The sequence below is a fragment of the Diceros bicornis genome, chromosome 18 (assembly GCF_020826845.1).
Source record: "Diceros bicornis minor isolate mBicDic1 chromosome 18, mDicBic1.mat.cur, whole genome shotgun sequence".
NCBI classification, from domain to species: Eukaryota; Metazoa; Chordata; class Mammalia; order Perissodactyla; family Rhinocerotidae; genus Diceros; species Diceros bicornis.
In genome coordinates this window covers 55,738,588-55,753,991 of record NC_080757.1, presented here as the reverse complement: position 1 = coordinate 55,753,991, position 15,404 = coordinate 55,738,588, and the positions used below count along the sequence as shown (strand labels likewise).

The 15,404-nt window shown below is 45.6% G+C and overlaps 1 protein-coding gene and 1 pseudogene across 3 annotated transcripts in view; one reads left to right on the top strand and one right to left on the bottom strand.

Annotated features, from left to right (window-relative positions):
* Positions 1-519: 519 nt before the first annotated feature.
* NUP85 (nucleoporin 85) overlaps positions 520-15,404 on the bottom strand; it is a 31,780-nt gene continuing 16,895 nt past the window's right edge. For all 3 annotated transcript variants that reach the window (XM_058561599.1, XM_058561601.1, XM_058561600.1), the window contains 12 exons: positions 13,204-13,338; positions 12,974-13,096; positions 12,626-12,757; positions 12,272-12,378; positions 5,002-5,085; positions 4,779-4,844; positions 4,420-4,571; positions 3,526-3,643; positions 3,321-3,421; positions 1,925-2,076; positions 1,112-1,213; positions 520-725 (listed from right to left, as the gene is read on the bottom strand). In XM_058561599.1, coding sequence (XP_058417582.1) covers positions 624-725; positions 1,112-1,213; positions 1,925-2,076; positions 3,321-3,421; positions 3,526-3,643; positions 4,420-4,571; positions 4,779-4,844; positions 5,002-5,085; positions 12,272-12,378; positions 12,626-12,757; positions 12,974-13,096; positions 13,204-13,338 — 1,374 coding nt within the window. In that variant the 3' untranslated portion in view covers positions 520-623. The remainder of the gene's footprint in view (positions 726-1,111; positions 1,214-1,924; positions 2,077-3,320; positions 3,422-3,525; positions 3,644-4,419; positions 4,572-4,778; positions 4,845-5,001; positions 5,086-12,271; positions 12,379-12,625; positions 12,758-12,973; positions 13,097-13,203; positions 13,339-15,404) is intronic.
* LOC131417748 (DNA-directed RNA polymerases I, II, and III subunit RPABC4-like) lies at positions 4,516-5,612 on the top strand (annotated as a pseudogene).

Sequence of the window (15,404 nt, the reverse complement as noted above, 5' to 3'; positions counted from 1 at the left end):
TGTGCTGAGGCAGCGTCCCACATACAGCAACTAGCAGGATGTGCAACTATGACATACAACTATCTACTGGGGCTTTGGGGGGAAAGGAAAAAAAAAGGAGGGGGATTGGCAGTGGATGTTGGCTCAGGGCCAGTCTTCCTCAGCGAAAAAAAGGAGGATTGGCATGGATGTTAGCTCAGGGCTGATCTTCCTCACACACACACATACACACAAAAGTATAGGTTCCTGGACCTTTTTCTTTTCTAAAGGAGATAACCAGAAAGTTAACAGATGAGTGTTCCAGATGATTCTGAGGTGACACCAGATTTCAGAAGCACAAATACTGAAGGCTTTTGTTCAAGTTTCTAATTATAGGCAGGAGGGCACTGCACTCACCATTCATAACTTCTGGGGTGGCTTTTTTTTTTTTCCTAAGGAGACAGGGAAGTCTGTTCCATGTCAAAGAACATAACAAGCATTTTCTTAATTGTTGCCACCTCAGGTTCACAGTGGAGGTAGATAAAATCTCCCTAGCTGAACTCTAAGAATTTGCCTTATATTTGTAAAAGGAAACATTTATTCTTTTAAAAATTTATATACATTGCCATAGAAAGATACCACGCTGGAGCAGCTCTCAGCTGGCCTCAGGAACCTTCCAATGAGCCTTCTTTTATAATTGCCCGAGCAAGATTTCGTGCAAGAGCAAGTCTCAGCATTTCCACCTTGGTGGTCTCTATGTCATCATCCTAAAAGCAAAGAGAGCTAGCATGAGGCACAGCAGGAAGTGTTCCTTCTTTAAAGCTCCCAAAGACTCTATCTAATCCAAAGGTAGGTAGGTAGAAGGCATTTAACATTCAGTAGTAGCTTCTAGTAAGTCCTCAATATGAGAGCTGCATGCAAAGGACCACTGCAACTGATTGACAGGAAAGAAAAAATAATAGAGACCAGAACACTAAAATCACCCCATTTTCTCCTAAAAGAAGTTGGTGTGTCACAGTTACAGGTTAAGAGGTAACTTAAGAGGCACATGAGTTTGTAAGGGACCAGCGTTTTTGTAGGGAGGTGAGGGGAGCTGGAGATGAGGGAGCCTTTCTCATCTCCATCGTTGAACCAACAGGAAAGCTAAAATGACCTGGAGTCGCTGGACATCAGGCTCTCCACGCACTGGCCTTCCTGAGGTCAAGTCCTCCAGGCATCTCATCAGCTCATACGTTTGCTCTGCTGAAAAAATCACCTAGGAGAGAGAGGCTGCTTTGCTTAGCTGCTCCCCAGCCAAGGCCTGCACAGATTTGGGCGTGGGCCCAAGTGCAGATATAGCCTTCCTTGTGTGCCCTTTGGGGGAGTGTGCTTTGTATACCCCTATTCTCACTCCCAGCACTTCGTGTCAGGGCGTTGGGCTGAGTACGGTCAGTAGATAGCTGCCTCATTTCAAATTAAGTAGTTTTTCTTGGGTGGATATCAGATTTCCAGAGTGGGTGCTATGGGGGAATACGCATACACATAGGGACCTCACTTGGGAGATGATGTATGTATATAGTCCTCCCTCAGTATCCGCAGTGGGGATTGGTTCCAGGACCCCCATGAATACCAAAATCTGCAGATGTTCAAGTCCCTTATATAAAATGGTGGAGTATTTGCATATAACCTATGCACATCCTCCTGTATACTTCACGTCATCTCTAGATTACTTTTAATACCTAATACAATGTAAATGCTTTGTAAATAGTTGTTATGCTGTATTGTTTAGGGAATAATGACAAGAAAAATAAGTGTACATGTTCAAGTACAACCATCACAGGCCTTTCAATCCAAGGTTAGTTGAATCTGCGGATGCAGAACCCGTGGGTATGGAGGGCCGACTAAGCATCTGCAACAACTACCGAATCAAGCACTGTCAAGGACTAGAAAACACAGAGAAGAAAATCACCGTGGATTCAACCTGTACCTGTTTCTGTTCCAAAAGGGGCAGCGCATCTGTTAGTAGTGTCATCCAGAAAGACTGTGGGGCAATCTGAGAAGTCATCAATGACAGGAGAAGAGAAGCAGCATCAACAAAACGCTTCTCCCCATATAATCGGTGGAACTCACGGTACTTTCCTATTGAGAAAGGAGAGTGCTAGGTCACCTCTGGCCCTAAAAAAGAGAAGAGAGACCCCAGGCCAGCCATTCCACAGAGCAGGGAGATTCTTACAGAGCTGTCTCCAAGCTCACAGACCAATGAGACCAAAAGGATTCAAAACACACACTTTGAAGGGGCTCCAAAGGGCCAAACCTGGGAGAATGTAACCATCAATATAAATAAGAGCCATAGAATTTAACACATTGAATCAAATAACCCATGAGTCAATTACTGATGTAAATGAAAGAATGGACAGGACCAAGGGAACATCATCTGTATGGTGAAATGCCAACTAAAACACAAGGAATGACAGAGTCAGAAAATCACCAGTAGTTACTAAAACTAGTGGGTGCAAAGTGTTGATGAGGAACAAGACGTTATTAAATAATCCCAAGTCGCTCCACAAATTATTAAATCAAAGGGAAAAATCAATGCCGCACAGGGGAGACACCTGGTGGATGCCACGTTAACCAAGGGATCAGAGCAAACTCCACCATAAGGGGACAGGCAGCCTCGAGGAGGACACATCAACTCAGTAGCATTCCTGCTCCAAACACAATCAATCTGATCATGAGGAAACATCAGATGAACCCAAACTGAGGACATTCTACAAGAGAGCTGAACTGACTCTTCAAAAATGTCAAGGTTAAGAAGCACCAAGAAAGGCAGAGGCACTAGAGACATGACGGCTAAACTCGTGAACCCGGACACGATAAAGGACATGACTGGGACAACTGATGGAATGAGAATATGGATTGTGGATTAGATGAGAGTATTGTATCAATGTTGAATCTCCTGATTTTAATAACTGTGATTATGTAAGAGAATGTTCTTATTCTGAGGAAATACATGCTCAAGTATTTATGGAGAAAGGGGAACAATCTCTCCAACTTACTTTCCAATTGTTCTCCAAAAAACCTGACTGACTGAAAGAATGATAAAACAAATGAGGCAAAATATAAATAATTGGTGAATCTGGGTAGAGTGTATATGGGAGATCTTTATTCCTTATACTACTTTTGCAACTTTTCTCTAAATTTGAAATTACTGGAAAATAAAATGTTACCCAAACACATGCTTTACAGAGTCTGCCACACAGGGTTCTATGTGGTTTGGAGTTTGGGCTTAACAGGAAAGAAACACTGGAGAGGTCTAGAACTCCAATCTCCACAACTGTCCATTTGTGCCAAAGGTCCAGGGGACAGAGCCAGAAAAGACTTACCCAGGAACGTCAGTCGATCACTGAGCATCATAGCTGGCCCCAGGTTGTCAATGAGATCCAAGTCGGAAAAGCAGCCTCGTTCACAGTAATCCCTGAGGAACCTGAAAGGCCGGGCTCAGAGATCAGAGCAGTAGTCCCAGGCCCACTTCCTCAGCCTCCCAACTTCCCAGACAGTCCCCCGGAAGCCAACACCAGTTGAACCCACCTGTCTGACACCAGCGTGGCAAAGGCGGCATCTTTGGCTCGAATGCTCCAAGAGAGGGCAGAGCCCAGGCGATTGTTTCGGACAGCTTTCATGGCTAAGATTTTACAAATGCTGCGAACTGTGCAGGGGACAAGAGAAAAGGTGAACCATTCACCCTATAAATCACTCCATTTCTGAATCCTGCTGGGATAGGAGCAGCCTTCCCACTTCCTCTGAGCTTTCCAAGGCCTCTCCACGAGTTTCAAATACAGCTTGGTCGGCAGAACTGGAAACTTTGGGGTTTATAAATTGTCTCCTGGCTCTGTTAACAGTATGACCCACTCTGGCAGGATATGCTTTGTGAGTGGGTTTGATTTCAGGGGTGGCAAAAAGACCTTTACTGCTCCCTACAGATCAGTTCCTCCATTATCAATCCAGGTGCCGAAAATCCTATCATCCCTAGGGTCTTGAATGCCATATGCTGTCAGACGGTCATAAGCATGCAAATGCCTCTGGGAAGAATAACAACTTAGGTTCTTATCCCTCAACAGTGAGGGGAGAAAGAAGAGGCAAACTCCATCACTGTGTCCTCCCTGTGCTCTTCCTGAGCTGCCTCTCACCCTGCTTCAGCACTGAGCCAGCCTTAGCAGCAACAGCAACCTGCTTGAGACAGGTAAACTCAAAGCTCACCCCAGCCCCGACCTCTTGGAGTAAGTATGAGAGAAGACATGGGTCAGGACCTTTTTAAAGGCAATGTGCTCGAATGCTTCTAGGTCCCAGTGGATCCCCAGCTCTTTCTCCCTCCCTAATAATTTTCCTGTTTTGGTTTCCTCTTGAAATCCACTGCCCAGCCTCTCTCCAGTCTGGGTGGCACGGTGTGAGCACAGAGGGTGTGCTGGAGGAGGGCCAACTCACCTTGCTCAGTCATCTGTCGCTGCTCACAAATCCGCAGCACCTTGAGGGCTTTCTGCTCAGTGCTCAGAGGGATCCGCTCAATGTGCAGCTCCAAGGAAACTCGGCCCAGCTCAGGGCAGTAGTCAAAGTAATCCACCCCCAGCTGCCACAGGCTGCAAAGTTCCAAGGAGGACAGACATGTAGGCCTGGTGAGCCCAGGTGCTGCTCTAGAGCTTGGGGATTAGCACCGAGGTGGCTCCTCCCCCAGACCCCTGTAGCCTTCAGGGAACCAGAAGAAAGAGAATACAGTCCAAGCTCCAGTGGCACCCGCACGCTGAAGAGCACCCTGCTGCCACCCCACACCCTTGGGGCCTTCCTACCTGTGATGAGCAAACAGTCCCGAGGCATATTCCAGCAGGAGGAACTCTCTCATGTTGGATCCAAAGCTGGAATACAACATAACATGAGACCAAGACTCCTGGCCTGCTCCATTCAGGGCCTCCTGCAGCCCAACTAGCCTCCCTTCTAGGCATTTGGTTCACCCCATCCTTGAGGGCCTGGGTGGTGGGGAGGAGAGGGTTGGTGTGGCCACAGTGCACTTACTAGAGGTTGTGTGACTGGAGGAGTTTGCAGTGGTCCAGCAGGTCTGTCAGATGGGCCACAAACCACCAGTTGCTTAGGGCAATGCTATAGGACAAGGCAAGAAGGAAAGGCAGGGTGAAAGGCCATGGCCCACATAAGCGGGGCATGAGCAGGAACCCCACATGTCCTTTGCTTAAAAAAAGGAAAGGAGGGACAGCAACCAGCCAGAATCTGTTTGGAAGGGCAGAGTGAGAAGTTTCTAGGTGCTACCTGGGGACTAACAATGGACACCCAGAAGGACGTTCAAGCCCCAAAGCAGCAGCCAATGATATTTATCTATGGAGAATGTCACACAGAACATGAAATAAAATCCAGGGATCCAGTCAGATGCAGAGAATGTGGATAGAGAATAATGTATAAGAAAAAGACTAAAAGACTGGTGGTTTTTGATGCTCGATGAAACATGGAATTCAGAGGAATATCTTTGTTTGCATTTGGATTTGCTGTTAATGTTTCTCAATCTTGTACAGCTTTTGATTAGTGTACTTATCTTTATGAATACGACTATATACATATGATGTCACTTTAAAAACCATCTTAGTATCTATTAATACTTTGTATAAAGAAATTATTTTTTGTTCAATTATGATTATTTAATTTTATTGTGTATGTAATCTGACACACGTGAAGGTTGAAAGTCCTTCCCCAAACTACTTTTAATAAAAACCTAGAATCATCTGGGGCCCCTGTTAAAAATGGTTTCCAGGGCCCTCTAAAGGTCTAGTTAAGTAAGTTCCCTGGAAACCACTGTTTTATATCACCAACTGTTTGTAAACTCTCCAGCATCGTTTTGTATAGAGTATAGCAATGCACTTATTGTCAGGGTGCATACATCATTTTGAGTGATATTTTTTTACTTGGCATAGGCCTTTCTGTACTTGTATATAATGCTTGACTATCTTTTAAATCTTGGGAGAGGGAAAAGAAACTTTAATGGTTGCTTTTTCTAAAAGGCAAATTCAACCACAAGTAAAGTGGATGGAGCAGACTAGTAAGGCAGGTATAATTTCCCGTGTAATCATTCATTAAGGTGAAAAGTTCTGCTTTCAGGATATAAAAATAGGGATTGGTTTACACTGAATTATTGGATAAATGTTTAAAACTTTTGCTTTGATCTTAGGGATATTGATACTCAGATACTTCTCTGTTCCAGGATTCCATCATTATGGGCTGTCACGTTGGCCTCTGTAACATTCATTTTGAAGATTAGATATATTCCAACTTTATATTAATATAACATTCAAAAAATTATCTATGCCAATTTTTGAAAACACCTCTATTTCTACTACCATCCTCAAGTACTAAGTTCTATAAATTCATTACATGCTATATAGAGTACTACCATGCTTCAATTTTTAAGAGTACTTCCTTGGTCCACATTTTCCTTTAGCCATGGCTCTCATAATTTTGTAATTCTGCTGCATTTCTTGATCTTGTCCTTTTTAGACAAGAGAGTCCCAATAAATATGATATCTCTTTATGATAGCCCCCTAAACAAACTGCAACTCACTGGATGATGTTGTTGCTCTTAACTTCTGATTTCATCAAAGGTCCTTTGCATATCAGTAGTTGAATGGAATATTGTTATTTGGTTAACTAGATAGTGGTTTAATGGAAAAAGTATTATAACTGGAACTCAAAACGGCCATTTCTGTTAGTCACTTACCTCTTTGTATCCCCTTCTTCTATAAAATGGAAGAAATTTTACTTCTTGCCCACCTGGACTGTTTTAAGAAAAAACTGGGAAAACAGATTTTAAATTGCTTTAAAAAGATTCTTCTGGGGTCGGCCCCGTGGCTTAGCGGTTAAGTACACATGCTCCGCTACTGGCGGCCCGGGTTCGGATCCCAGGTGCGCCCTGATGCACCGCTTCTTCGGCCATGCTGAGGCAGCATCCCACATACAGCAACTAGAAGGATGTGCATCTATGACATACAACTATCTACTGGGGCTTTGGGGGGGAAAAAAAAAAAGAGGAGAATTGGCAATAGATGTTAGCTCAGGGCTGATCTTCCTCACAAAAAAAAAAAAAAAAAGTACTGCAAACTAGTTCAGATCCAGTCCTGCTACTCACTGACTAGCCAGTTCATTTCTTTTACCTTCAGCTTCATTGTCAAAGTGGAGGAATTATGATAGTACAGTGCTTTGAGACTCTGAAGTTATGAAAAATTCAAAAATAATAAATAAGTCAAAAATGACCAGTCATAAGGAAGAATAAAACATCAAATAAATTGGGAAAGTGTAAACTGAGAAGACGTAAAAACAAGTTGCCTCCTCACATATAAAATACACACACATCCCCACCCCTCCTAGAATAAGTTCTATATAGAAAATTAGTCAAGAGGGAGCAGTTATTTGAGCAGAGGGCTAAAGGATGAGAAGAAGCCTGCCATAGGAAGACAAAGGGAAAGAGCATTCCCGAAAGAGAGGAAACAGCCCGGGGTGGAAAGTAAGGTGGTCTTGTTTCCACTTCAGAATGAAACCCAAGTGAGTCAAACTTCAAGGCAGGCAGACGCCAGCCTACTTAGGGTCTTGTGATGGGAGTGACATGGTTTAAGACTTAAATGATTACTTAGGCTGTTGTGTAAGAATGGACAATACAGGGACAGGTGATGGTGGGGAAGCCAGTTAGAGGCCACCTGTAATACTTGAGGCCAACAGTAATGGTGGCTGGGCCAGGGTGATAGATGTGGAGGGAGTGAGAAGTAGCTGGTTGTGAGATCCATTTTTGAAGCTGAGTTAATAGGACTTATTGATAGATTGGTTAGTGCTTAAGAGTTCAGTAAACAGTATGGCCTTTGGTGAAAGGCTTTCGGTGCAAACCCACAGTGCCCCTTGTTAGCCAGCAGTGTGACTTTACCAGGGCTCACTTTCCTCATTTGTGTAAGATAGCCATGAAATTATAGCACCTACCTCAAAGATTTGTTGCAGGATAAAATGAAATAATCCATAAAAGCTTTTAGCCTAATAATTCATGTTAATTATTATTATCACCATTACTGTATCATCATTTTCCACACAAGTGACTGTATTCACTTTAGGATTGGTCTCCCAGCTCCTGGCCTTGCCATCCTCCACACTCTTCAGATTGCTTTTTCTCAAATACAAATTTCACAGCACTGTCCTGCTCAAAATCCTCAGTGGCTCCCCATTTTCATAAAATCAAAACTACTGGGGGGCTGGGCTGGTGGCACAGCGGTTAAGTTCACGCACTCCACTTCAGCGGCCCAAGGATCGCGGGTTTGGATCCTGGATGCAGACCGATGTACCACTTGTCAGGCCATGCTGTGGGCAGCATCCCATATAAAGTAGAGGAAGATGGGCACGGATGTTAGCCCAGGGCCAATCTTCCTCAGCAAAAAGAGGAGGATTGGCAACGGATGTTAGCTCAGGACTAATCTTCCTCACGCGCACACAAAAAAAACTACTGGGAATAGTCTTTAGTCTTGATACTCAGACTCCTTTCCTACCTCTGTCACCACTTCAACCCACCTTGGTTCTAAGGAGACAGTTGCAGATCCTGAGGCCGGTAACCGGCCTTATTGCTTTCCTGCCTACACCTTTTCCCATGCTTTTCTCTCTGTCAAATGACCTTTTCTAGTGTTCTTCACTGAATATTTCAGGACTCAACTTGAGTGCAGCCTCCTTCAGGAAGCTTTTCCTGACTTTCCAATCTGATAAAGGATCCATTGTTTTCTATTTTTTGCAGGGAAAGATTCGCCCTGAGCTAACATCTGTTGCCAATCTTCCTCTTTTTTCTTTTTTCTCCTCCCCAAAGCTCCAGTGTATGGTTGTATATCCTAGTTGTAAGTCCTTCTAGTTCTTCTACATGAGCCACCGCCACAGCATGGCAACTGACAGACAAGTGGTGTGGTTCCGGGACCGGGAAACAAACCTGGGCTGCCAAGGCGGTGAGAGTGCCAAACTTTAACCACTAGGCCATCAGGGCTGGCTCAAGGATCCTCTCTTAAGGGGTCCCATAACATCTGGTCTAGATTGTAAATTCCATACAAGAAAAACTGCTGTAATCTCAAAGCTTGGTCCAGTGTGGGGCATATAATAGATGCCCAATAAATACTGAATGAGTTTCACTTAAAAAACAAAAAAAGATGGGCAAGAGTGGGCTGGGTGAGAGGAAATGACACCTCAGCCTCCCGGAACACCTGCTGTTACCCAGACTTCTAGCTGATGGTTATGGCAAAACAGCCAGCGAGGTGGCTATGGAGGACCCCAGAGCTAAGGAGGCCAAGAGGGCCCTGAGCAGAGGGAGCCATAGCATGCTCCAGTCTGTGCAACCCTCAAGTGTCTCCTCAGAGGAATACACCAGCCTCCAAGGCTGCAGGGCAGTGACCACTGAAGGCAGAGAACTAATAACATGGCTCCAGTGACCCAGCCTGGACAGAGTGCTGAACAAGGCCATCATGGTCTCCCTGCAAGGCTGGGTCTGAACAACACAGACGTTGAATCTTCACACACATATAATGGAGAATTCTGAGAGCACCCTCTACACAGAACAGGCGAACCACCTTATGGTTCGCATACATAGATATTCAAGGAAGGCTTAATTAACAGCTCTGGAGTGGCCTCTGCCAGATTAGGGAGAACTCTAGAGGCGGGAAGACCAGCCATGGTAAAGGTCCTACCCTGAGGAAAGAATTATAACCCTCCAATGGACTATTTGCCCTGCACTGGGGCTGCTGTCACCCCCTTCCCCAACCCCTGAATCTTTCTTTTTGGTGGCTCTGCAGCAACCACTGCCTGTCCCTCCTCTGCCTAGCTGAGCTTTGGCAACTCCGGACCTTCTTCTGTAAATGGAGCATGAGGGTGTACACATACCACTGCAGCCAAAGTTGTGGGCTGGGCCAAAGCTCTGGCAAGAAGATTCTAGATTAGACAAACATTAAACTGGACCTCTTCTTAGTTTTTGAAGAAAGATGTTTCCTTTTAGTTTCATACTTTTGGAGGACTTTAAGAACACCAGGAAGCTCCCATCTTGCCTAGCTCCCAGTGCAATGCGTGCCAGCTCCGTTTCCTTCTGCCGGGTAGCAAGGAACTGGCTTTTAGAGGAAGTTGCAAGCCATAGGGGAGGAAACGAGCCCTGTGAGGATTCCCGACTTCTCTTTTCAGCTGTGGGGATAATAGGCAAACACATGGCCCTTTAGCAGGGGTTGATGAACTCTGGCCTCCAAGGACCTTTATGCTCTGCTTCAGGACCCCTCATTGCCCTTTCTGCCCCTTAGGGTCTAGCATAGTTGACATGGAGTAATCAGGTGCCCATAGAAACCTCCCTTCTGGGCCAGCCCCAGTGGCCTAGGGGTTAAGTGGCTAAGCTCTGCTTCAGCAGCCAGGGTTCAGTTCCCGGGCACAAACCTACACTACTTGTCTATCAGTGGCCATGCTGTGACAGCAGCCTACATAGAGGAAGATGGGCAACAGATGTTAACTTAGGGCAAATCTTCCTCAGGAGGGGGGAAAAAAAAAAGAAACCTCTCTTGCAGCACCTTTAGAAAGGTTTCCCTTCATTCTCCTTTCACAGGGTAGTCATAAACCCAGCTGACATCACACCCAACGCAGCAAGGCTTCCCTATACCACCAACCCACTGGCCCAACTCTAGACAGATGCTCCCCTCTCCCCCAGGAACCGAGCTTGGGTCTGACTGGTACAACCCATGCGAAACTACGTGCTCGCAAGACCCCAAATCCAATCCTTCCCCTCCAAGAGGGCACACCTCTAAAACCGTGCTACTTTCTCTGAAGATACTTCAGCCCATCTTCCACTTCCCAGGATAAGGTCCCGAAACTTGTTTTCAGCACCTCTTTCAGAATGCAGTAGGAAGTAGCTTCCTGATGAGAAAAACCCAAGCTCTAAAATTTATAGCTAACAGAAAAACCTCAGATCCTTTCCTGGTTGCCAGGGCAGAGAGATGTCTAGACGGAGGAGTACAAGCCTGACCTGTCCTTCTTTGTGACTGACATCAGGGGGATGCCGTTTTGTATGGCATTCATAAAAGCCACTCCTCTTCACTGGCACTTCTCTCTCTTTTTCTTCTACCGTGACTGAAAAGAACAGGATGCTTTCCCTTTTTATTGTCCTTCCTCCTTGTTCTGCTCAAATCTGTTTTATTTCTAAATATCCAGATGTGGCTTACGAAGGAAGCCCTGGTGGAAAGAACTCACTGCTGTAAAAGAGAGTATATTTAGGAATGCCTATTACTTCAAATTATAGGAGAGACACTGACAAAGCCAAAAAACGTGTGTGCCTTTTTTAAGTTATTCTCACTAACTCCTCCATGCAGATATGCGCTGCCCTAACTCCACCATTAGCTGAATTCTGTAAGTCATCCTCTAGCTCCAACTAAGTCCCGATTTTACAGTTCTGTGAAAACAATACTGACACAAAAACCATTTTCTTTCTCCAATTATAGCATTATTTTCTTGAGGCCTTGGCTTCAAGAAAAAGCAGGTAGCAGGAGGGGAACCCTTCCCATTGCCCAGATCTACTAAGAAAGATCCAGTTGAGGTCAGTGAATTTGATACTTGAGCAAGGCCACCTGCTGCAGTTCCCAACTTTCTCCCTTCCAGGAGTCTTCGGTGCAACACCCCCTTGGCCAGGCTGCACAAGAAGGAAAGGGAAATTCTTTCTGACTTCTTATCTATGGAAATTTCTGGAAAGCTTTATTTTTTATTCATTATGTTTGAGAGTCCCCTTCCTGTCTTGCTGAAGGTTCAATGCAATGATGTGATACCCTTTTGGGGAGAGGGCTGGTGTAGAATCCCCGCTCTGAAGAGACCCAGCCAGGAGCCGGACGGTGTGGTAGCCCTCGGCTCACTAGAGTGAGACTGTTGAGAACTGCTGTGCCTTAAGGTGGTTGCATGTCCATTGGGTTCCAAGAAATGGGCTTGTTGGTTTTTTCTGGATTTTAAACATCAAAGTAACTTTCTGAAATTTTATTTTAAGTAAACATCCCTGCAATGGAAATTGTTATAAATATGGTAGTCCTCAAGCCTCAGGAAGGTCCCCAAGCTCATCCAGAGAGAAGCCGTTATCTACCTACATGTGGCTGAGGAAGGGAGCAGGTCTACAGGAAGAAGGTTAAGACACCAGCAAGAAGGAATAAGACATTCTAGAAAAGGATGGTGGTGATGGTTGTACAACGCTGTGAATGTACTTAATGCCAGTGAATTGCACACCTAAAGACGGTTAGAATGGTGGTGATGCAGCGGGTCCTACCTGCACTCCTTGATCACTTGGTGGATGTCAAACTCGAAGGCTGCCATCAAGATGTTGTCCAAGGGTTCTGGGCTGCTTTCACCTCCCAGAAACAGGTCAAGGCTGGACTGTGGAAAGGTGGGGACCCACTCAATCCCCAGATGGAAGCAGAGACTCAAGGGAGCAGGTAAGGCTGCTGTGTAGGGAACACTGGAGAAGGGTGATGGAGTCCTTCAAAAAGGGCCAAAAGGAAGCCCCTTCCCATTCTCCAGGAAGATTCAACTCAAAGAGGCCACACCCCGAAAATGACCTAGCAGGGAGCAGAGCCCCCAGGATTCCTACTCCCCACCCTGACCCCACAGAGCTGAGACTCACCTGGGCATAGAAGTGCAAATCAATGGGTTTTACTGTGGGATGAGAGTACAAGAGCCGGGTCACTAGGAAATGATACCAGTTACTCAGAAGCTCCTTCTGCTCCAACAAGGCAGCTTCGTCTCCCAGCATGATCTGACAAGAGAGACGTGTTCCCTTAGTTCCTGGAGCGACTTCTCTATAACCCTCCTGATCTCAACTAGAGCACCTAGTCTGAAAGCTGTCTCCTTCCCAGCAGAGCCAACGGATAGCCCTGTTCAAGGAGAACCAAGTTCCTGCCATGGCTACGCTGGGTGCCACAGCCCGAGGGAAGCCAACTTGGAGCCCGACCTGGACTTGCCTCCCACAGACCTTGCAGAGAGACTCCAGGTGAGGACTGGAGGCGAACGTGCCGTCCTGAAGGTGCCGCTCACATTCCTCGTGCCAGTGCTGCCACTTCAGCTCCAGTTCTGTTAGTGTCTGAGTGCTACCAGGCTACGGGGAGATATGCAGTGAGGTGCCATCACCACACAAACCCCTTATGCTTAATGAAAACCTGTCTCCCATGACCGACTCAGCAGAGCAGGGCTGCTCCCACATACACTGAGAACAGGCATCGTCCTCATCAGGTCCCCCAGGATTCGGCACATGCCTGCAGAGGTGGGACTGGCGTCAGCTTCCTTGGAGAGCATCTGTCGGGCCTCGTCCAGCCGGCCCTGCAGCACCAAGATGGTCACCTGAGAAGACAACCAAGAACATGAGCATTCACAGGAGGCCAGAAAGCCAGTCCCCTCCATCCATAATTTGGCTTCCTAGCCTTGAAGAAGCATGAGGGTTCCTTCCCTCCAGAGGTCATCTAGTTCACCCAGTCTGGGGTTTTAACCTGTACCGTGCTTTTGAAACCGCACCTTGTAACCTATTACAGGTTGCGACCAACTTTTAAAAAATAAATGAAATACAAAATATCACAGAGCATCAAATAAAGGATGGGTTCATAAAAGTTTCGGTTCAAATATATATACGTATATATACATATACTCAATATATATACAGTTCATTCTCTTTATTCAGTGAATTTGCTACTTGCTAAAATGTATTTATAACCCTCAAATCAATATTCGAGGTGCTTTCACCATCATTTGTGGACATGTGCAAAGAAGCAAAAAATTTGATTCATTGGATGCACACATTCCCAGCTGAGGTCGAACAAGGCGGCGCTCTACCTTCTTGTATCAGCTCTCATACTAAACAATCGTCTTTTTCATGATCTACTCAATGCCACATTTTTTTTTTAACATTTTTTTGCTTTTTGTTGGGCCCCAAGCATAGTGCTAAAGTGCTGTCCAGTGTTTCTAAGTGCCAAGAAGGCTGTGATGTGCCGTATGGAGAAAACACGTTAGATAAGCTTCATTCAGGCCTGCATTATAGTGCTGGTGGCCCTGAGTTCAGTGTTAATGAATCATCACTCTATACTAAATACTTTAATATTTAAAGTGTCTTTAGGGCTGGCCCCGTGGCTTAGCGGTTGAGTGCATGCGCTCCGCTGCTGGCGGCCCGGGTTCGGATCCCGGGCGCGCACCGACGCACGGCTTCTCCGGCCATGCTGAGGCCGCGTCCCACATACAGCAACTAGAAGGATGTGCAGCTATGACATACAACAATCTACTGGGGCTTTGGGGGGAAATAAATAAATAAATAAAATCTTTAAAAAAAAATAAAATAAAATAAAAATAAAGTGTCTTTAAACAGAAACATACATAAAACAAGGTTATATATTGATCAGCTGACAAAAATGTTGTGACCAGAGGCTTGAAGGAACCCTGTATTCCCCTAGGAGCAATGGTTCTGTAATCGCTAATTCAGTGTTCCAGGCCACTTTATAGACCATAACTATCATGAATAATGAGAATCAACAGTATATACACACAAGTATATATATAAAATATACGAAGTAAAATTTTTTCTTTTTTTTGTGTGTGAGGAAGATCAGCCATGAGCCAACATCCACACAATCCTCCTCTTTTTGCTGAGGAAGATTGGCCCTGGGCTAACATCTATGCCCATCTTTCTCCACTTTATATGGGATGCCACCACAGCGTGGCCTGACAAGCGGTGCATCGGTGCGCGCCCGGGATCCGGGCCCAGGCCACCAGCAGCAGAATGCGCGCACTTAACCGCAACGCCACGGGGCCGGCCCCTGTAAAATTTCTTCTTACTGTAAGTCATGCTCAAAAGAGCCAAGGGGGCCGGCCCCGTGGCTTAGCGGTTGAGTGCGCGCGCTCTGCTACTGGCGGCCCGGGTTCAGATCCCGGGCGCACACTGACGCACCGCTTGTCCGGCCATGCTGAGGCCGTGTACCACATAAAGCAACTAGAGAGATGTGCAACTATGACATACAACTATCTATTGGGGCTTTGGGGGAAAAAAGAGGAGGATTGGCAATGGATGTTAGCTCAGGGCCGGTCTTCCTCGGCAAAAAGAGGAGGATTAGCATGGAATGTTAGCTCAGGGCCAATCTTCCTCACAAAAAAAAAAAAAAAGAGCCAACGATATAGTGTATGCTGACAAGTCTCCAATTTTTCTCTCTAGCCTGGACTTCCTTCTCTGAATTCCAGACTTGTATATCCTACTGCCTAGTCAATGGCTCCACTTGGACCTCAGAAGCACCTTAAATGTAACATGTCTAAAAGTAAACACCTGATTGCCTTCAACTCACCAACCTGATCTCCCAAATTCTTCTATTTCTTACACATTCACATCCAACCCCCATTAGCAAATCCCATAAACTTTTATCTTTAAACCA